Source organism: Hibiscus syriacus, unplaced genomic scaffold (genome assembly GCF_006381635.1).
Source record: "Hibiscus syriacus cultivar Baekdansim isolate YM2019G1 unplaced genomic scaffold, ASM638163v2 tig00111741_pilon, whole genome shotgun sequence".
Classification (NCBI taxonomy): Eukaryota; Viridiplantae; Streptophyta; class Magnoliopsida; order Malvales; family Malvaceae; genus Hibiscus; species Hibiscus syriacus.
In genome coordinates this window covers 419,206-441,223 of record NW_024063166.1, presented here as the reverse complement: position 1 = coordinate 441,223, position 22,018 = coordinate 419,206, and the positions used below count along the sequence as shown (strand labels likewise).

Below are 22,018 nucleotides of genomic sequence, written 5' to 3'. Positions count from 1 at the left end.
GAAGTAAACTGAACACCATCTACCTGCAATAATAGCCTATGGAAAAAACCACCATATATGGTCTTCATAAGTTGTCACTTTCTGCGAGTGATGGCATGAGTATAGTCGGCCTTCCTAGAACAAGCTATTAACACTGTAAGCTGTAGACGTGCACGTACAATAGCATGGCTATAGCATGTGGATAGTTTCAGTTATATTTGGCGCCAGAGTTTGTTAGATTGTTAGAGCAGTTATTAGCTCAACACCAGCTATAAAGCTGGCATACTTGTGAACTGTAAAAACATAAGAAATATACTGATCTTTGTATTCTGTTCTTCAACTTGGTATCTTTCGCCGATCGATCTTGGGTTTCTTAATTCACAACTTGTGTCTGTGCATCTTGGTTTGGAGCTTCATGGAGTCGTTCACACGTACCGGCTTCTCTCACAAGAGAATCAATGTCGTTCTTGATGAGACAAATTTCCTCCTGTGGAAGCAGCAAATCCTGCTCACGGTAAGGAGCCACCGACTTGAACGTCTGCTAACTGGAGTGCTCAGGCCACCACCGGAGACAATACTCGATGACTCTGGGGTAACTCGTGCCAATGATGCATTTGAAGATTACGTAGCGCAGGATAGTGCGCTGGCCTCTTGGCTTCTATCAACCATCAGTTCTCCTCTGCTTCCTCACTTTGTGGGTGCTGAATCTGCAGCCGATGTGTGGAATATTGTTCAACAACTTTTGCGAGCAGGTCCACGACTGCTGCCATGAGCTTGCATTGCAAACTACAGTCACTCCAGAAAGGCAATGACAGTATGCGGGTATACCTTACTCGAGTGAAGGAAGTGTGCGACGCACTAGCATCGTGTGGCAGCGCTGTTTCACATGTTGGCCATGTTGCAAGCATTTTGAAAGGCCTGCCTAGGGAATATCAACCATTTATGGCTTTCATCACCACAATGAAGGAAACGTTATCTTTGGATAGTTTACATACTGTTCTGTTAGATGCTGAAGCACAACTGGCCGGGTTTGATGAGCAATTAGATCACGTACCTATGGCCGCCAATATAGCTGAAAGAAAGGAAGTTCATGATTCGTCTTTTAATGGGCGTCGAGACTCTAAAAACATACGCCCATCGACTGTCAACAGAACTGGTGGTCAAGGTCGAGGCCGAGCCAAAGTTCAATGCCAACTTTGCGGCAAAGTTGGTCACATGGTAGATCGTTGCTGGCACCGGTTTGATGAGGAATTTATGTGTGTGACGTTTGACTCTCAAACTCACAATACTCGTAAAAGTCAGTCTATCAACGCTCATTACTCGGCTGCTGATACTTCGAGACTCGGCTGTGAATGCTGCAAGGGCCACTCCCAAGAAGCAGGCAGTATGCAAGCCAACACTGCTTCTAGATTTAATGACCACTGGGTGGTCGACTCTGGAGCCACGCATCATATTACCCCAGATGCAACAAATGTTTCGAACACCACTGAATTTCGAGGTCCAGGTAAACTAACTATCGGAAATGGGGCCTCCATTGATATTCATAACATTGGTACTGCTCAACTTCCTCTTACTACTGACTCGTCAAGAACCCTGATCTTGAACGAGTGTTACATGTACCTTATATAACCAAAAATTTGCTTTCCGTATCCAAGCTTGCTAGGGACAACAAGGTTTATCTTGATTCCATGCTGTAAGATGTCTTGTTCGTGATGAACGTTCCAAGGCGATCTTACTTCAAGGTGTGAGAAAGGTGGTTTATATGTGTTTTCGCTGAGCGGGCTTGATGCAGAAAAGAAGACTGCTGAAGCTAACATTGCATCTGCCTCTCAATCTGAGCTGTGGCATCGACGGTTGGGGCATCCAGCTAGTTTTGCGTTTAGTAAAGTTGCAAAAGAACTTGATGTAAGACTTGACCTTGATGTTAATAAAACTTGTGTGGCTTGCTTATGGGTAAAAGTCACAAGCAACCGTTTCCTTCATCAAGTACCCAATACAGTGCACCATTTGAGCTAATTTTTTCTGATCTTTGGGGACCTCCTCATGTTGCTTCTAATGGTTATATTATGTAACGTTTATAGACGCCTTTACTCGTTTTACTTGGCTTATCTACTCAAAGATAAAGCTCAAGCAGTTGAAGCATTCAAGGGATTTCACAAGTTAGTTACAAATCAATTCGGTGGCTCGATTAAAGCGTTGCAATCAGATTGGGGTGGAGAATATCGAGTGTTTTCTGTCTTACTTGCTAAATCCGGGATAGTGCACCGACTGACCTGCCTCACACGTCTGAGCAAAACGGTGTGGTCGAACGCAAGCATCGCCATGTCGTTGAGTTAGGTCTTGTACTGCTGGCCCAAGCTTCGTTGCCTTTGCAATACTGGTCATATGCCTTCGTAACTGCTGTTCATCTCATAAATCGTCTTCCAACATCTGTTCTTGGAGGGATTACACCATACGAGAAGTTGACTCAAAGAAAACCGGATTATGCTTATCTCAAGGTCTTCGGATGCCAGTGCTTTCCACATCTCAGACCCTTCCAGAATAACAAACTATGTTTTCGATCACAATCCTGCATATTTCTTGGCATTAGCCCTCAACACAAGGGTTACCAGTGCTTGGCAAACAATGGTAGAGTCTACATCTCTAGGCATGTGGTATTTAACGAATCTGTTTTTCCATTTGCAGAAAAAAACGCAGCCTGCTCATCACGTGGTTCGCAGGGTGTTTGCTTGCAAAATATTCCGATTGTAGCTGATGTAAAGAAGTTGAGTCTTGATACTATGTCTACAAACCATCAGGATGCTGCAGTTGTTGAAGACAGTGATGAACAACAGTGCCAGAATATGGTTGAATCAAATAACAACAATGTTGGGACCACACAAGGTGAAGGGTTAATTCCTATAGCTGGCTCGGGGGCAGAATTCAATGTGCCTGTTGTAAATGATACTGATGCAGTAACTAGCTCAAATCGAGAGCATGAAGAATTGGTGTCACCTACTGTTGCACCTACTTTACCAGTGATGGAAAATCATCATCCGATGATAACACGCAGTAAACGTGGTATTACACACCCAAGTTGTATTCTATTCATTTTGATAATGAGATTCCCTCCTCGGTACAAGAGGCGCTACAGACGACCGAGTGGAAGGAGGCAACGCAAGCCGAGTTCGAAGCACTTCAAAGGAACAATACGTGGGAACTGGTCAAATTGCCAGAAGGTCACACTCCTATTGGGTGCAAATGGTTGTTTAAGCTAAAGCGTAACCCCGATGGTTCTATACACCGCTATAAGGCACGACTAGTTGCGAAAGGCTACTCGCAAATACCAGGACATGATTTCCTCGATACATATAGCCCGGTTGTTAAGTTCGCCTCCCTTAATGCAATCTTGGCACTAGCAGTGTCTAATAACTGGGAGTTGAGACACATTGATGTGAACAATGCCTTCCTCAATGGTGATCTTACTGAGGATGTATTCATGAAGCAACCACCAGGATTTGAACAATTTGCTGAAGATGGATCTACACTGGTCTGCAAGCTTCAAAAGGCCTTGTATGGACTGCGCCAGGCGCCCAGGAATTGGCACGCTAAGCTCCGCAACAGTCTTGTACAGATGGGTTTACAGCTTCACGAGCAGATGCATCCTTTTTTGTTTGCAAACGAGATACTGGCAATGTGTATGCATTAGTATACGTTGATGATATCGTCATTACGGGGCCCTCGTCGTGTGAAATTCAAGCAGTAGTTCAGTTACTCAGTTCTGCTTTTTCGCTTAAGGATCTTGGTGCACTTCATTTCTTCTTGGGAATTGAAGTTCATCGCTCCCGTGAATGTCTCTTCTTGAATCAGAAGAAGTTTGTGCTAGAGTTGCTAGAAAAAACGAACATGACAAGGGCAGCTGCTTGCCATACACAATGGTTCTGGCACCAAAGCTGTCAAAGGATGCTGGAGAGTTACTGCCGAATCCAAGTGAATACCGCAGCGTAGTAGGGTCATTGCTATACTATGTCACACCCGACCTGATTTGTCTTATAGTGTGGGAAAGGTGGCGCAATTTATGCATGCACCACGAGAAATGCATTGGCTTGCAGTCAAGCGAATCCTTCGATATCTGGTTGGTACGATAGATTACGGGTTAATGTTTCAAGCAAGCAAGGCAGAACTGACTGTATCAGCATTTGCAGATGCTGATTGGGGAGCAAATGTAGACGATCGAAGGTCAATCTCTGGCTATGGTGTGTTCATTGGCAAATGTTTAGTTGCATGGAGTTCAAAGAAACAAAAAACCGTATCTCGATCCACAATGGAGGCTGAAATAAGAGTTTGGCTGACGCAACAGCTGAAGTCGCTTGGACGAGCTCTTTTCTTGCAGATTTGGGGTTTCAGCAGTTGAGAGAGCCAGTGCTTTGGTGTGACAACACAGGAGCAGTAGCCATGAGTGCTAATCCTGTGTATCATGCTCAATCGAAGCATATAGACCTCGATATACACTTCGTTCGGGAGAAGGTTGCAGCTGGTCAGTTGAGGGTTAACTACATACCAGCCGGGCATCAAATAGCTGATGGTTTCACCAAACCACTCTCCAAGTCTGCATTTGAAGAATTTCGCCGCAATGTGTGTGTTGTACCAGGGTTGTAACATTGTCTTAATAAAAAAAAAAGAAAAAAAGAGTAGAGGGAATGTAAGCTGTAGACGTGCACGTACAATAGCATGGCTATAGCATGTGGATAGTTTCGGTTATATTTGGCGCCAGAGTTTGTTAGATTGTTAGAGCAGTTATTAGCTCAACACCAGCTATAAAGCTGGCATACTTGTGAACTGTAAAAACATAAGAAATATACTGATCTTTGTATTCTGTTCTTCAACAAACACAAAAACGAAATGCAAGAGGAGATCCCAGACCCAGTTCGAAAGCCAAAACCGTTGCTTGTCCTCCATTAAAATAATCTTGGCTTCATCTAGAAATCTTCGAATTCAAATCTCAAAGATAAGCCTGCTGAGATTAATGAGAATGGGAGAAAAGCAAATCTCATCAAGTTGCCATAACAGATCTCTTCTCATTTCAAGCCAATTGTGGTTGTTCTTTGAGATTTGAGCAACTTTCATTCATTTTGCGTATCCTCAACAGCTTTGTTGAATGAAGCAGCAAGGTACTCGGCCAGACTTTGTTGAGAGTTAAACTTGTTTGAAGAAGCCTCTGAAACTTTTGCCTTCTTTGGGTCAATGGATTTCGGAAGCCAGGAATTTGAAGTGCCCGGAGTACTCGAACTATCCATTCCAGCTTCTTGTCTTTTCCATGGAATAGGTTCTAAATGCTGCCAAGGATCTTCCAACATGGATTGATCAAAGTAACTCTCTGGCCCTAATATCCTGTTTGATGCTGAGCTACGACCACGAAAACCTTGTCCTCGTCCGACACTCCTTCCTAAACCAGGAGTGCTGCTCCCACTGTATCCACGACTCCTGCCTCTTCCTGGACTGATATAAGCACTACCTCCAGATCCTTGATCAAGATTCGGCCTGTTACCAAACATTTGAGGCCTGGCTGCTCCATAGTTGAAACTAGGGCTATCTCCTAGAGAAAAGTAAGGGCCGGGCAAATTACCATAAGTTGATGTATTAGAAGGATTCCAGACCCTTTGAGAAGTTCCAGGATGCCTGGGAGGATTACTATACATTCTGTAGACATCAATTTTTTCATTTTAAATTTAAATTTATTATTATTATTATTATTATTATTATTATTATATAATAATAATTATTATTATTATTATAATAATAATAATTATTATTATTATTAATATATATTATTTATTAATATTACAAAACCCAAATCGAGGCCCAATTACAAACTTAGTGGCCCAGATCCAGAAGCCCATAGCAAACCCTAAACCTAATTTAGGGTTTATATCATCCCAGCAGCCAGCCGCCTTGCCGACGTCGTAGCACGGCTGCCGGGCGGTGGCCTCTCTCTCAGTTTTAGAGAGAGGCAAGAGAATTCTGGTTCTCTCTCAGTGTTGAGAGATAAGGGAGAAAGGAGAATGAGAGAGCTGGCCCTTCGGGCCAGCTGTTTGGGGGATTTATACCCCTTCCCGAACGACGTCGTTTTGGGAAGAGGTATATGCGTAATTTACATGTATGGCTAAACCCTTTCCGTAGCCATCCGAGTTTTGTAATTATTCATTTTAGTCACTGAAACTAACTTTTGAATGTTCTAATTCAGTCTTCGAATTTCATTTTATTATGTTTTAGTCATTACCAGTATTAAATAATATATTTAAGATAAATATCACATTTAGTCCCTAATAATTTTAATATTTCTATTTTAATCACCGATTAAATAAATAATGGTTAATTACACTACTAGTATTTATATTTTATGATAATTCTAATCATGTCTCTTAAATATTTATATTTTTATAATTTTATCATTAAATTTTATATAATCTTAATTTTAACCATAAGTTTTATTATTTTTACATTTTTAAGTTCATATATTTATGAATATGATCCATTAGTTTTTAATATTATTACTTTTAATTTCTTTCATTTTAATTATTATTATTTTATTTTATTATTACGTTTGATATATGTTTAAATTATTATCTTCATGATTATTTTATTATTATTATTAAATTATATAAACATATTTATATAATATTTATTTATTTATTCTATTTGTTTATTAAATAAAAATCCTATTTATAAATTTAATTTTATAAATTACTTTTAAGAAAAATAAACATATTTTGATATGTATTTATTTTTTAATATCTAAGAAAAGAGCTGTCTTAAAATACCTAGAAGTCCTTTTCTGATATTCTTAAATAAATAAATGTTTTTTTCATATATCAATATATTTTAATTATTTTTAGATAAATGTTTTATTAACATTTATTATTCATTAATATCAAAGAAAAGAGCTGTCTTAAAGCACCTAGAAGCCATTTTCTGATATTTCTAAATAAGTAAATATCTTATTTATATATTAATATTTTTTCTTAAAATTATTTGAAATAAAAGGATTATGAATTAAATATATTTTTGAATTTTTAAATTCCAATAATAGAGACAATTTATAATTAAAAAGTACCAATTTTGGGCATTGTAGGGGTGCTAATCCTTCCCTAAACGTAACCGACCACGAATCCCTTTTTATTAATAAAAAGAACGAATTTTTGGTTATAAACGCAGATCAGTTCATCTTTTAAATGATGTTTTCTTAAAAACTCTTTTAAAAGATAATTTTTAGGTAATCGACCTACCTGACCCAAAAGGCTGATGGCGACTCCCGAATTATTTTTTAAAACCATTTATTCACATTATTTTTCCCGCCAAGTATAAAAATTTCGTGCCCGGACGAAAACCAGTTACGACAGCTTGGCGACTCCGCTGGGGATTCGGTCAAACTTTTAAAATCAATTATAAATTGTCTCTATCAGTTAGAAATTTAAAATTCATATATTTAATTTTTAATTCTTTTCTTTCAAATTTTTTATTACTTATTATTTTTATACTTTTTTATTCAGGTTTTATTTTATTTATTTTTCTGTTAGAAGTTTGAACATTTCTCCTCACACACAACACTTGCATTGCATAACATAAAGCTCTATAATTGAGTTTGTCCCTTTTAAGTGGGAGTGAAAGCAACGTCTTCGTGAGAATTTATTCTCCGTGTTAGTCATAGAGAAATGTATCCCCTCGAATTGAACTCGATCCGCTTAAGTCTGTAATGGACTAGGATTGAGGGTTTGGCAGCCTAAGGGGGCACTAACAAGGACAATTCGAGTACCTTTACTCCTAGAACTAAAACCCTGCATATAATAAACCTTAGAACTTCTCCTGATATAAGACAGTACTGAACCTCTGTCCTTAGGTGTACACAAAGGAGAAATAAGCTTTAGCTTTTAATTTTTTAATTTATTATTTTTTCTGAATAAATGCATGCGAACTAAAAATCATGCGGTTAGGTTAATTTTTCCAAACAAAGCATGGAACTAGAAAGCATGAGGTTAAGATTTATACCTTGATAGATAGATTTTTTCATTAGTTAGTACTAACTATTTTATTTTTTCTCATTTCTTTTGTTTACATTGCATGATCATGGCATAACCAAAAGGTGTTTACTGGAAAGACTGTTCATCATATTGGAAAGAAATCGTAAATGGACAAAAAGTTTTATGATCAAACAAAATATGATGTGGCCAAGAAAAGACATCCTGAGGAAACTCCAAGGATAGAAGCAAGCTATGCACTCAAAGATCGTATGCCCATTGAAGAGCAAAAGGAGATACGAGAAATAAGAGAGCAAATGAACAGGATGATGGATAGAATATCTGTTTTGAACAAAGGAAAAGAAATTCCTGCACGGAAAGAGAAAGAGCTCAATGAACTTAACCCTGCAATGTCAGATACGCAAGGGACTTCGGATCTTAACCAACTTGAGAAATTACAGTCAATCATCATTCGTATTCACAAATCGTATGGAGATACTAAAGAAATAGTGACCACTGTAAAAGCTCCCAGAGATGAGAAGAAATCATGTAATCTGAAATCATCGAAGTTTAATCTGCTCCCGACATCTAAAACTCAGGATCAATCCAAGACAAAAGGTGGTTCTCATTTTGATGCTATCCCTATATCGTATAAAGAATTATATGATAAGCTACTTGAAGCACGAGAAGTGGCCCCGTACTATATAAAACCATTCCAACCTCCGTATCCAAATTGGTATGACATCAACGCTTATTGTGAATATCATGCCGGAGCTCAAGGACATACCATTGAGAATTGCCTTGCTTTCGAACCTCGAGTTCAAAGTCTTTTGGATCAGGGAATCTTGCAGTTTATGATAAATGATCAACCTAGTTTGGTAACTGAAGATCCTTCCAGATCAACACCAAATGTATTCAAAGGTAAGAGCATCAGTAGGGGCGTCCAAAAGGAAGAAGATTTGCTTAGATTCGAAGTTCAAATACGTCATTTGAAGGAGCAAAACAATGAATTGAGCACCAAAATGGAAACCATGCAGGAAGATTTCCAGAAGGTCAGTCAAACCTTTCAAAATGCTGGCATAGGAAACACCCCAGAAGAGTGGATCAAAGGGGTCACCAAACTGAAAAAGAATTGTAAAATACATGAAGGTTGAGCAAAGAAGTTTTATCATGATTTACGAGTTGCAGAAGAAATACGCAATATGTCTGTCAGTGAATTAAAAAGATGTCAAGTCGAAAATCAAAGGTTGAATAGTGCTATGACTAACATGGAAGCATCATATCAGATCTATCAGCATGAGGTTAATACTGAATTAAAAGCCATTATCGAAAAGAACAAGACATTGAAGAAATATTTAGATGATTATGGGGATATTGTACGAGAACTCTGTAACCACGAAGATTTTCTCAAGAAAAAATGAACAACATTGTTTACAACTCCGAGAATCGACACGAAGGATAAAGGAAAAAGACAATATCATGAATGAAGCTGCTGCTCAAGCAAACAATATGGCACATAAGCTGGTGGACTTAGCTGGCTTCACGAGAGAATTAAAGCAGATGGATAATTCCACACCTGAGTATGAGTGGAAGTTAGTTTGGCTTTTAAGTGAAATAGAGAAATTAGGAGTGAAAGTTATTCCCTATATGTAAAAGTTTTGTTTAATACACGGAGACTTTTGTGTTCAATGAAATCTATTCTAAGATGATCACTCTTGAGTAACACCTTTTCATATATGCATTTTCATTTTGCATCTTTGCATTTTTCATTTTGCATTCATACTTTTATGTTTGCCTTTGAATTGCACATTTTGCATTCTTATTTTTCCATTTATGCATTTTTCACATTTTTTATTTAAGTACTGTTATGTACTTTAATTATAAAAACATGTAAATAATTCATGAAAGGTTTCTGTAACAGTAAAAAACCAAGATCATTCATTTATTTTACTGTACCATCATCATGAAAACAATGGAGCAATCTTATGAGGGACTACAAGATAAGTGGCTAGAACAATTGATAGGGTTACCTCGGGATACAAGGAAAGAAGCATCAGATTCAATACCAGATGGATCAAATCAAATTATTCAGTGTGTGGCATCTGATAAAGAAGAGATAACTGCTAAAGAGAAATTATGCTATCAGATTGAAGAGTCGAGAAAGATAACATAACCTGGGGCATCCCACTCGAACCCAAGGAATAGCCTCGTTAATTATTCACAGTATGAAGAAAGATTCAAGAAGATGGATGAAGCAATCAGAAATATGAAAAGTGTTAATGCCTACCACAAAGAATTAGAAGCAAGAAAGCTCAGCTTGGTTCCAGATTTGATTATTCCCCATGAATTCAAAATGCCTGATTTTGAGAAATATGATGGCACCAGTTGTCCCTTAATCCATTTGAGAATGTTTTGCAGAAAAATGGAATGATATTTGAGTTCTGATGATCTATTAATTCACTATTTCCATGATAGTCTTGTTGGCCCAACAGTAGTCTGGTACAATCAGTTGACCCAAGAACAGATCAAGAGATGGGTAGATCTAGCTGATGCATTTTTTGGACAATATCGGTATGTTAAAGGCTTAGCTCCAACACGTATGGATCTTCGAAGAGTAAAGAAGAAAACCAATGAAAGATTTCAAGAATATGCCCTAAGATGGAGAGGAGTGGCAGCACAAGTTCAACCTCCCATGTTAGAAGAAGAGATATCACATATGTTTCGGGATTCCATTCTCGTTCCTTTCTGCGAATTGATGCAGGCAAATCCGACGAAGGAATTCAAGAATCTTATGACAAGTGGAGATTTAATTGAGAATGTAATTAGTAAAGAAAACTCAAAAGTCACATCCAGAGCCCGACTGATCAAAAAACAAAAGCTGATGATGTGAATGTATGTCGCATCCAGAATCCCCGCAACTACAAAAGAAAAAGATCAAATAACTGTTCGGATCGACCAAAGAAAGTCATGAGATCAAGAAAAACTTTGGAAGTATTCCAAACTTCCATTTCAGACTTGTATCCTCATTTGGTTAAAGGTCAATACATCACACCAAGACCAACTAAAGTGACACCAAACCCTTCTGCTCATAGCTATGATCAAGATAGAGTTTGTAATTTTCACTTGGGGGTATCTGGGCATTCTACAGGCAATTGTAGGCCACTGTTAAAAGAAATTGAGATGCTTGTTGACAAAGGGGTTTTGACACAAGAAATGATCAAGAAATGGGGGGCAAATAAGGATGAGAACCCTGATCTTATTACACACTCGACATTAAAGGAGTAATGATGCATAAACAAATGGAAGTATTATCTACCACTGTAGTACCTTCCATTTTCAGCATCTTGTTTGAACTTGTTTTTTTGTTTCTTTCTCCGCTTTTGTGCAATAAATAAATTTGTGTTGTTTATTAAGGTTATGAGCAAGGAATCAAGTTTTAATCTTGAGATTATTGAGTATCAAGTAGATTAAATATTCTTTTAATTTTTTAAGAGTTATAGATCTGTGGCAAGTGGTAAAATTATATCTTCCATATCTCATTCAACGCCAATTACTTGACCCTTACCAAAACCAAATCCTGACACTACATTTATCTGAGATTCTGAAGTAATGTCTCTACCTATTTTTGAGACACAAACTCTAGATGTTTACCTTCTCGGGTAGAGTTGATTGATTGATGATACTACCTTCCACCATATACATGACTTTATAAGTCACACATTTGTCCTTCCAAATACAAAACCATCCAAGCCAAAAAAACCTCAAAAGAACCAAACTTTCAATTATCTGTGAATCTTACTGCAAGAAGAGACGAGATGAGGCATCATGGACCAACTTATTGAAGATGATTTTGAGTGATTAGGGCATACTTAAAGAAGAAGGGAAGAGTGATTGATTGAAATAAATATATCATGCATTAATTACATTTTTCATGTAAGTAAAGTTAATCTTGAATATTCATCCCCCTGGAGATACCTCTTTTTACAAGGACTTCTATGTATGAGATGACTAAACTTCGCACACAGATCAAGCATGCCAACTCAGTGACATATCGCCCAAAGATGAATGGGGCATTTGCAGGAGCAAATAAGAACCTTAAGAGGATCATTACAAAGACCACTAAAGCTTACAAGGTTTGGCACGAGAAGCCACCTTTTGCCTTATATGCATATTGAATTACTGTGCGAACATCTATTGGGGCAACACCTTATTGTTTAGTCTATCGGATGGTAGCAGTATTACCAATTGAAGTTGAGATCCCATTATTTTGTATCCTCAAGGAGGAAAAAATTGGAGAAGACTGAATGTATCCAATTTCGATTTGATCAATTAAACCTTATTGATAAGAACCAATTGAAAGCTATCTGCCATGGGCAGATGTATCAGAAATAGACGATGAAAGGTCACAAACAGAAATTCGAGAGAGTTCCAAAAGGGTGATCTAATGCTGAAAATGATCTTGCTTATACATAATGAATGCCTAATTGGGAAGGGACCTATCTAGCAAAAAAAACTGAAAAAAAAAATTGAATCAAGATGGGTGACTCATGGAGCCTCAAGTTACAAGATGGATCAAAGATCCATATTCAACAAGAAGAGCAAGAAATGCTGAAGATATGAGAAAATTGAAATGAACCCAAAATTTGGCAGTCTAGAGGGATCCAGATGATGGAAAAATCCCCAGCAAGGCAGATCCAAGTCAAGCAAAGCAAGATTGAAGGCATCTAAAGAGAATATCTTCAGAATTCATTCCGCCTCTCAAGATTGATTTTTATTTGCAAAAATTGGTTTTTTTAAAATCTTTAATGCATGATATGAAAAATGATAAAGGGGGTTCAAGATGTAAATTTTTAAATAATATCTTGAAACCAAAGGAGGATTCGAGTTGAAAACCTAAAAAAAAGGCGGCTCGAATATTGAATGGTGCAACAATGACATAAGAGACGATCTTAAGCTCTTAATAAAGCACCGCACATCCCAAAGACGTTCCTGAGAGTAGAGAAACAAGAAGCATCTCTACAAGATGGGCATAACAACCATTTCTTCAAGTTAGTGGAAGCCGAAACGACATACTGAACCAACTTGAAAGAACCTACTTTACCAAAATCCACCTACACCTTAAATCAGTCAATAGTTTTGACACTTGCCATAGGACTATGATTTTTGAATGATTTAAAAGTGTAGTTGATTTATCTGATATTCATTAAACTCATTGTTTATGATTCGATTATATTGTGAACCTGAAAGGGATAATACTTTACAAAATTCTTTCATAAAGAAAGGAGAAAAAAACATTTTCAAACAGGATAGTCTCAAATGAGAAAGGTCCTTGAAGCAATTATTGCTTATTCTACCTCTGTTGTAGAAAAAGAACGAATGAGGCCAGAAGAATGAAGCACTTCACATTTTTTAAGGCAAGTGGTCCAAGAAGCCAGAAAGTTTGGGGAATTGAACTTGTGACACTCCCCTATGACATTGTTAGCAGCTCATCAAGAAAGATTATCGTTTATCTCATGTTGAGGGCGATAAGCATCACCAGACAGATTATTTTCCCCAACCCTCAATTTATGTTCTCTAGAAGATTACATCATAGAACCATGAGCAAGTCACTACCTGCACTCTGGTGTTAGCTCAAGTCTTGATACATCATTGCTACTTCTTCTATGCCGATCACTTTCTTTGTCAAAATGATATCCATTATGTCCTTCAGAAGATTGTTGAATTTGAATTTGAGGACTTATGGCACAGAATAAGACGTTGGAACAAATTCTACATTTGTATGCCGTACAAGATTCCAAAAGTTGAGATAACCAGTTTTACCATCAACTAAACCTTTCCATGGTTAGGGAAGAGTGGGATATGACAGTGTGTATTTTGGAGCAGCAGAAGAGACAGTCACTGTGGCAGTCATTGCAAGGAAATGCACCAACGAAAATCTTCTAATTCATCCTGATGATGTTTATTTCTTCCAGTAAGGTTGTTATATTGGATGCCATCGACAATAAGGTTGAATCCTCCAAATCTACTCATCAATTGCTCCAATTGATCACTATTCAGTTCTTGCACATCTGTTTTCAAAGGTATGCCAAGACAGTAGAAGGCAACCTCTGCATCACTGATCTCAGAGAAAAGAGACAGAACATTGATACCATCGGGGAACATGTCTCTAACAGATTCTTCTCCTCGTGTATGGTTTTTAGGGAAACCTAGAAGCATTTCCACCTCATCAGGTTCAAGTGGAACATTTTTATTCCTTCCAACCTATACCAGATTCCATTTTCAGCACTCATCAAAAACATACTTCTGGACACTCGAAGGTGGCTCATCATCTGAAGTTTCAAGAGCCTTACGGATCTTTTCTGTCAATTTGGCACTTCTTGTACATTTTTGTAAACAATTCAAATTTGTTCTTGAAGCCCAGAAAGGCCACCATGTTTAGTGAATGGAAAAGCATCATGTATGGCGCAAGGAGGAAAAAGAACAAAATGAAATCTGTTCTTAATTGGCATATTATGAATATAGCCCCTTTTCAGTGTAGTAGCATGAAAATACTTCGAATTTACAAATTCTGGCTCTCCATCGAATAAGTACTGTGATATTCCAGTCCAAACATTAACTGGAGCAAGTGCCACGTTCTCATAGTAAAAATAAGGAGCCCCAATAGCATCTTCTGGAAGTGTTCTTTGAGTTATCTGATCTGGTTCGTTACCAATCATTGGATTAGGAAGATGAACTGCATGATCGTCTTCATTAAGAAGCTTCTTTTCAAGCTTCCTCTGCTTCTTCCTTCTCCAAAAATCATAGCCGTCGTCTTTTCTTGTAATTGGAGTTATTGCATAACGGCTTCCTATCTTCTACTGAAAGAAGTGCGTCAGCAGCCTTAGCCATTTGAGCAGCACATATAAAATCTGTTAATTCTGGATTGATGAATCCGGATCACATCTCTTCATGATTATTGAAGCCTCGGCCTCTCAATATCCTGTTTTTGTCAAGTATAACAGTTTATTCTCCTCATCAGAATCAAAATTCATGATTTCCTCGATATCAGAAGAACTATCAATATCTGTGAAATCATCCTGAAAGATCGCTTCATAATCAGATGAGTTGTTATCAGAATCAACATGTTGCATGGATGCGGATTTTTTTATGAGTCTGTACCACTGTATATGTAGTCTTGCTATTGCATCAGATTACTGTTCGCATAAATTGGTTTCTCTCCCACAGAAAAGTATATTTCAGAGACAACCTTCACTGAAAGCTGGTAAACCATTGTGTCAGCCTGGAACGGATTACCAAGCTATTTTTACTACTCTGTCTGATTAAATCCCTCTATATACAGAAAATGGTCACTTCATTCAAAAGAGGCACATATCTCAGACGTTTCTGTCAAAATGATTGATTGTTTCTTAAGTCTGTGACAACGTGAAGAGGATTCCTCCAGTTACTTGACAACACTGATGTTTCGTGACACCAGGAGAAGAGTATTCAAGATAAATAGATTTGGGGCACGAATAAAGCCACGAGTACCTACAACAGTGTATTGTCAAAATTAGACCTCGTGGGGATCATGATATTCAAGTCAAACAGACATTGAGAGTAAACCAGAAGCAAAATATTAGGGCATCTCGAAAGCCCATTTCAGACTGAAATGTTTCATGTGGGACATCTTGAGGGCTCATTTCCACCAGAAATAGAATATTGGGGCATTTTGAAGGCTCACAACAATATGAATATTTGGGCATTCTTGAAGGCTCATCTCAACAAGAAGTAATGTTGAGCATACTTTTAGCATCTGTATCAGCAAATGTTGGGGCATTTTAAAGGTTCCTTCAGATAGATCCATGTGGGGCATTTTGAAGGCTCAGATTAACAAGAAGCAAATGTTGGGGCATGCTGAAAGCCCATTTCAATCAAAATCAAGAATGTCGATGCATTCTGCACGCTTGTATTAGCCCATGTTTGGGTATGCTGAAGGCCCATATCATCCTGTGTTAAAGATCATTGATTTAAGAAAATATTTCCAATGAGACAGAAATATATGAAGAATGAAAATGGTGAAACAGTGACAGTCGAGCTGACTATACATAATTGCTTCGTTCATCAGGCAGTTACATTATGATCATGTTGTTGAACAAATGTTTACTCAGCAAGTATGTTTTCAAATATCTAATCTTCTTAACCGTATGTCACATAATAGTATGTTCTTTGTTAAGATACATTACGGTTGTATGAATAAAGATGATCCCCAGGCAGACTACTCGATCTAGGGTTCAATTCCTCAAGATCTCATCTTTGAATTTTGCATTCTGTGTGTCGGTGACAATTGAAAATATTTCTTTGAGATTCCTGGCAGTTATTTTCAACCATACTATTGAGGTTATGAAGCTGTTTTTCACATTAGTTTTTGTTTACTTGATGACATTGAAGAGAGAAGCTCAACTTACACATATTACCCATTCCCGTTGTTACTGGGGTCATTATTGCTAGCCAGGCTGAACTGAGTTTTTATCTATTTTGGGTTTTATCATGTGCGTTTCATCCCCAGCAGCAAGAATTCTACAGATATCGTTCTGTACATGGATCCTATAGCTGAAGTGTTTCTACTTTCTATAACACTCAGTTATAGAAGAAAACATAATCAGTATTACATTTGCCTTTGCCAGAGATGATATCAAGATCAGTTGGTATTTCGTATTCAATTCGACACCAGCACATTTTGTGAATTTGACCAACTTTTTGGTCATACCAACATATCACTTGTATCCCCATTGAGTTTTGTTCTCAAATGGTCTTGTGACATCATACAAAAGATTTGAACACTAGGCAAAGAGCTTCAATGATTGAGAAATCTTGGCAGAAGCCACAGAAAAGGATGAATGTGTTGTCAAATGCTTCCTTGACCAACAATCCGAGTAGAAACCACAGGAAAAGATGAATGTATTGTCAAATGTTTTACGAACCAGTGATTATGGTCCTGAACCAATGTTGCAATCATATGGTTTCCATTTATTGATCCAAGATGAAGTTTGTCTTCTTCAACCCCAAGATTAGAAGTGAGATATAATGAAGATTTCTTTCCAAGGAGAGCTGAAATTTTAAACAAGAAACTAATGGGGTCAACTAAGGTTGAACTACAGGTTGTTGTTAAGCATCTCGATATGATATGGTCCAAGTTGCCTTATTCGAGATCTGATTATATGTGGAGACATGAAAGGAATTGGAATAAATCTTCCTTGTGATATGTTTCAAGAGTTAAATTGGAACAGACTCTACTCTCCTAATTAATCCCTGCTGAGTCAGACATATCTACATCTACACTCTTCAAAGATGATAGACTCCTTTTTCAAAGATGATAGATTCTCTTTTTAAAGATGATAGATTCTCTTTTTAAAGATGATAGATTCTCTTTTCAAAGATGAAAGCTTTATTGGATTTCTACACAATTCCAAGCAAAGAAGGTTGGTTTTATCAAAGATAAAATGGGCATCAAAGTCATAGTTCTGACTACGGCAAGAGTTCCATAAATGAAACATTTCTTCTGAGACTTTCATAAAGCAAAGAAGACGCAAAGATATAAGTTGATCAGATGATTCTACAGAAATGTAAGCTTGATAGCATAAGTTTCTACACTGATATCCAGAGGTAACCCTGGCAATAAATGATGAACTGAAAGAAGATCGAGTTCACCACTTTGAAGTCAAATGAAGATTGCATCAACATTCATGCATTCATAAAAATATCATTTATACAATAGACAATGCATTACATTGATACATTTGAGTGCATTCAAACATGAAGTTTTATAGATCTTCGGAAGAACGAAGAAGGTAAAAAATACCTTACAAGAAGAAGGTATTCAAAACCAAAAATACAGGAATCACGCAAACATCTGAAGAAGAGATGGACCAATCCACAAGAATGAGCATTATCTTGAGATTGGGGCATGTTACCCAATCAATATGTTATTTCAAAAACATAATGAGAAAACGATTTCCATAGTTTCTCATTTTATCTTTTCTAAAAATGAAACTGTTGAAAAGTAAGAAAACGATTTTCTTAGTTTTTTTACTTAGTAAACTATTTCCAACAACCTTATCTTGAGATTGGGGCATGTTACCCAATCAACAGGTTATCTTGAAACATAATGAGAAAACGATTTCCAAAGTTTCTCATTCAATCTTTTCTAAAAATGAAATTGTTGAAAAGTAAGAAAACGATTTCCTTAGTTTTTTTTTACTTAGTAAACTATTTCCCACATCTGTAAGTCCTGCAGTGCATGATGTTTCCAAAAAGCCTTCGGGAGCTTTTTGATGTTGTTACTTTGAAAAATAATGAGAAAATGATTTCCATAGTTTCTCATTTAATCTTTTCTAAAAATAAAATTGTTGAAAAGTAAGAAAACGATTTCCTTAGTTTTTTTACTTAGTAAACTATTTCCCACATCTGTAAGTCCTGCAGTGCATGATGTTTCCAAAATGCCTTCGGGAGCTTTTTGATGTTTTCAAAGCCTTAGGGTCATCTGTAAGTCCTGCAGTGCATGATGTTTCCAAAAAGCCTTCGGGAGCTTTTTGATGTTTTCAAAGCCTTAGGATCATCTGTAAGTCCTGCAGTGCATGATGTTTCCAAAAAGCCTTCGGGAGCTTTTTGATGTTTTCAAAGCCTTAGGGTCATCTGTAAGTCCTGCAGTGCATGATGTTTCCAAAAAGCCTTTGGGAGCTTTTTGATGTTTTCAAAGCCTTAGGGTCATCTGTAAGTCCTGCAGTGCATGATGTTTCCAAAAAGCCTTCGGGAGCTTTTTGATGTTTTCAAAGCCTTAGGGTCATCTGTAAGTCTTGCAGTGCATGATGTTTCCAAAAAGCCTTCGGGAGCTTTTTGATGTTTTCAAACCTTCGGGTCATCTGTAAGCCCTTCAGTGCATGATGTTTTTTTAAGACCTCTAGAATGATGTTTTCAAACATTTTCATCCTACTCAATAGAAGCCAAATGAAAAAATTATTGTCTTTTTTGTCTTTGCTCTATTCTTGTTAACACAAGGATGAGCAAAGAGGGGCATCTGTAGAAATCAATTTTTTCATTTTAAATTTAAATTTATTATTATTATTATTATAATTTAGGGTTTGTATCATCCCAGCAGCCAGCCACCTCAATTCACAGCCGTTTGATCTGGCTTTGATCCAACGGCCCAGATGGTTCCAGGAAAGGAAGCCCTAGGGTTTCCTAACCCTAGGTTATCATCCAGCTGCCTTTTCAACTACCACGCGGCGCCTCCTCTGCTACCAACACCACTGCCGACGCTCCACTAGTGCCACGCCTCCGATGAAGACTCTAGAAGACTCAGAGCAGCCGCACACGTTGAAGTCTAGAGTGAGTCACCACTATAGTTTGGTGACTCACCAAACTTTGCCCTATTATCCGGTCCGAAGAAGACACTGTGGTGGCTATAAAAGCCACCACGGAACCTGCAAAAGAAAAGAGGAGAGGAAGAACCGGAGATAACAGAAACAACAGCAAGCCAAACAAAACCCATAGCAACAAATCAAAAAGCAAAGAGAGAATAGAGTGAGAAAACTTACCACCGAGGAAGCTACGCCATAGTCAGAACCTCCGCACGCCGCAAAAGAAATCAAAATACTGAGAGTATTTCTGTAGATCTAGGTAACTATAAGGCTTTTTAGAGAAAAAGGACACCGGATTCGTCTTTAGGACGTTCAGATCTTTATTTTGGGAAATTTTGAAATTTTCCGGCCACCGGCAGCGGTGGCCGGCGGTGGTTGCCGACGCCGTAGCACGGCTGCCGGGCGGTGGCCTCTCTCTCAGTTTTAGAGAGAGGCGAGAGAATTCTGGTTCTCTCTCAGTATTGAGAGAGAAGGGAGAAAGGAGAATGAGAGAGCTGGCCCTTCGGGCCAGTCGTTTGGGGATTTATACCCCTTCCCGAACGACGTCGTTTTGGGAAGGGGTATATGCGTAATTTACATGTATGGCTAAACCCTTTCCGTAGCCATCCGAGTTTTGTAATTATTCATTTTAGTCACTGAAACTAACTTATGAATGTTCTAATTCAGTGTTCGAATTTCATTTTATTATGTTTTAGTCATTACCAGTATTAAATAATATATTTAAGATAAATATCACATTTAGTCCCTAATAATTTTAATATTTCTATTTTAATCACCGATTAATTAAATAATGGTTAATTACACTACTAGTATTTATATTTTATGATAATTCTAATCATGTCTCTTAAATATTTATATTTTTATAATTTGATCATTAAATTTTATATAATCTTAATTTTAACCATAAGTTTTATTATTTTTACATTTTTAAGTTCATATATTTATGAATATGATCCATTAGTTTTTAATAATATTACTTTTAATTTCTTTCATTTTAATTATTATTATTTTATTTTATTATTACGTTTGATATATGTTTAAATTATTATCTTCATGATTATTTTATTATTATTATTAAATTATATAAACATATTTATATAATATTTATTTATTCTATTTGTTTATTAAATAAAAATCATATTTATAAATTTAATTTTATAAATTACTTTTAAGAAAAATAAACATATTTTGATATGTATTTATTTTTTAATATCTAAGAAAAGAGCTGTCTTAAAATACCTAGAAGTCCTTTTCTGATATTCTTAAATAAATAAATGTTTTTTTCATATATTAATATATTTTAATTATTTTTAGATAAATGTTTTATTAACATTTATTTATTCATTAATATCAAAGAAAAGAGCTGTCTTAAAGCACCTAGAAGCCCTTTTCTGATATTTCTAAATAAGTAAATATCTTATTTATATATTAATATATTTTCTTAAAATTATTTGAAATAAAAGAATTATGAATTAAATATATTTTTGAATTTTTAAATTCCAATAATAGAGACAATTTATAATTAAAAAGTACCAATTTTGGGCGTTGTAGGGGTCTAATCCTTCCCTAAACGTAACCGACCACGAATCCCTTTTTATTAATAAAAAGAACGAATTTTTGGTTATAAACGCAGATCAGTTCATCTTTTAAATGATGTTTTCTTAAAAACTCTTTTAAAAGATAATTTTTAGGTAATCGACCTACCTGACCCAAAAGGCCGATGGCGACTCCCGAATTATTTTTTAAAATCATTTATTCACATTATTTTTCCCGCCAAGTATAAAAATTTCGTGCCCGGACGAAAACCGGTTGCGACACATTCCTCTCGGTGTTCCATCAGATACTAAGTTATAATGATCAGTGGCCTGTGATCCATTCCAAGCACCAGATTGGCCTGGATGCATGAGTGAAGGACTTCTTATTCTTGGGTTGTATGGACCATGGTTGTATACACCTTGAGCAGGTGAAAATTGGCTTTGCATCTGATGGACAGGCAAATCCCTATCGAAGCTCCTTGGTCCTGTCAAACCAGAATAGTAGGCCGATCATTTAGAAAAACAAAAAGGAATACCAACTCATGTTAATTGAAAAATTAGAGAAATTCCATACAACTAGTTTTAACCGATAACTCAATTCACAAATGATCAGCTTAGTAGTAGCACAAATAAAAAATTATTGCATGCATCGATAATAATATCATGTTTACACAGACAAAAATAGTAGGAAAAAGAGTACCGGGATGGGATGGTGCGTGCCAACCACTGGTAGTTGGCGATGTAAACGATTGTTGCATAGTCTGGTTATGAATGTTGCCCCTCTTCTTGTTAGCAGAAAATGCTGCCATGGGGTCTGTAACAACCCGAAAAAAAAAATTTAAATTGGTGTAATTTGGTGACTAAATTAAAAGTTTTCAAAACTTATAGGCCATTTTAGAAGTTAGAAAAAAAATTCAATGACCAAGCCCTGCATTATACGTTTGAGTGTCGGCAGGCTTTTCTTTTAAAGGAAATGAATTGGTTTCTGCGTGAAAACACAGAAAACCAATTCATAAAATTCCCTTTCCAGCAACCTTCTTTAAAGTCTGATTTCGATACCGTTCGAGCTCCAATCATAAAATTAAAACCACTGTCGTGTTCATCTTCGACCTGT

At 36.8% G+C, this 22,018-nt stretch overlaps 1 protein-coding gene across 1 annotated transcript; it reads right to left on the bottom strand.

The window, feature by feature from the left end:
• Positions 1–4,876: 4,876 nt before the first annotated feature.
• Positions 4,877–21,717, bottom strand: LOC120168891 (protein SICKLE-like). Its single transcript, XM_039177159.1, has 3 exons — positions 21,605–21,717; positions 21,188–21,389; positions 4,877–5,655 (listed from the first exon to the last, which is right to left on the bottom strand). Exons 1-3 carry the CDS (start codon positions 21,711–21,713, stop codon positions 5,082–5,084), a joined length of 885 nt encoding a protein of 294 aa, XP_039033090.1. The 5' UTR covers positions 21,714–21,717; the 3' UTR covers positions 4,877–5,081.
• Between the last annotated feature and the right edge of the window lie 301 nt (positions 21,718–22,018).

Excerpts from the sequence above, each read along its gene's own strand:
- LOC120168891 (XM_039177159.1), bottom strand. The coding sequence starts at position 21,713 with ATGGCAGCATTTTCTGCTAACAAGAAGAGGGGCAACATTCATAACCAG. Across the intron at positions 21,390-21,604 it reads GCACGCACCATCCCATCCCG|GACCAAGGAGCTTCGATAGG; the intron begins GTACTCTTTTTC and ends CTGGTTTGACAG. Across the intron at positions 5,656-21,187 it reads GATGGAACACCGAGAGGAAT|GTATAGTAATCCTCCCAGGC; the intron begins GTGTCGCAACCG and ends TGTCTACAGAAT.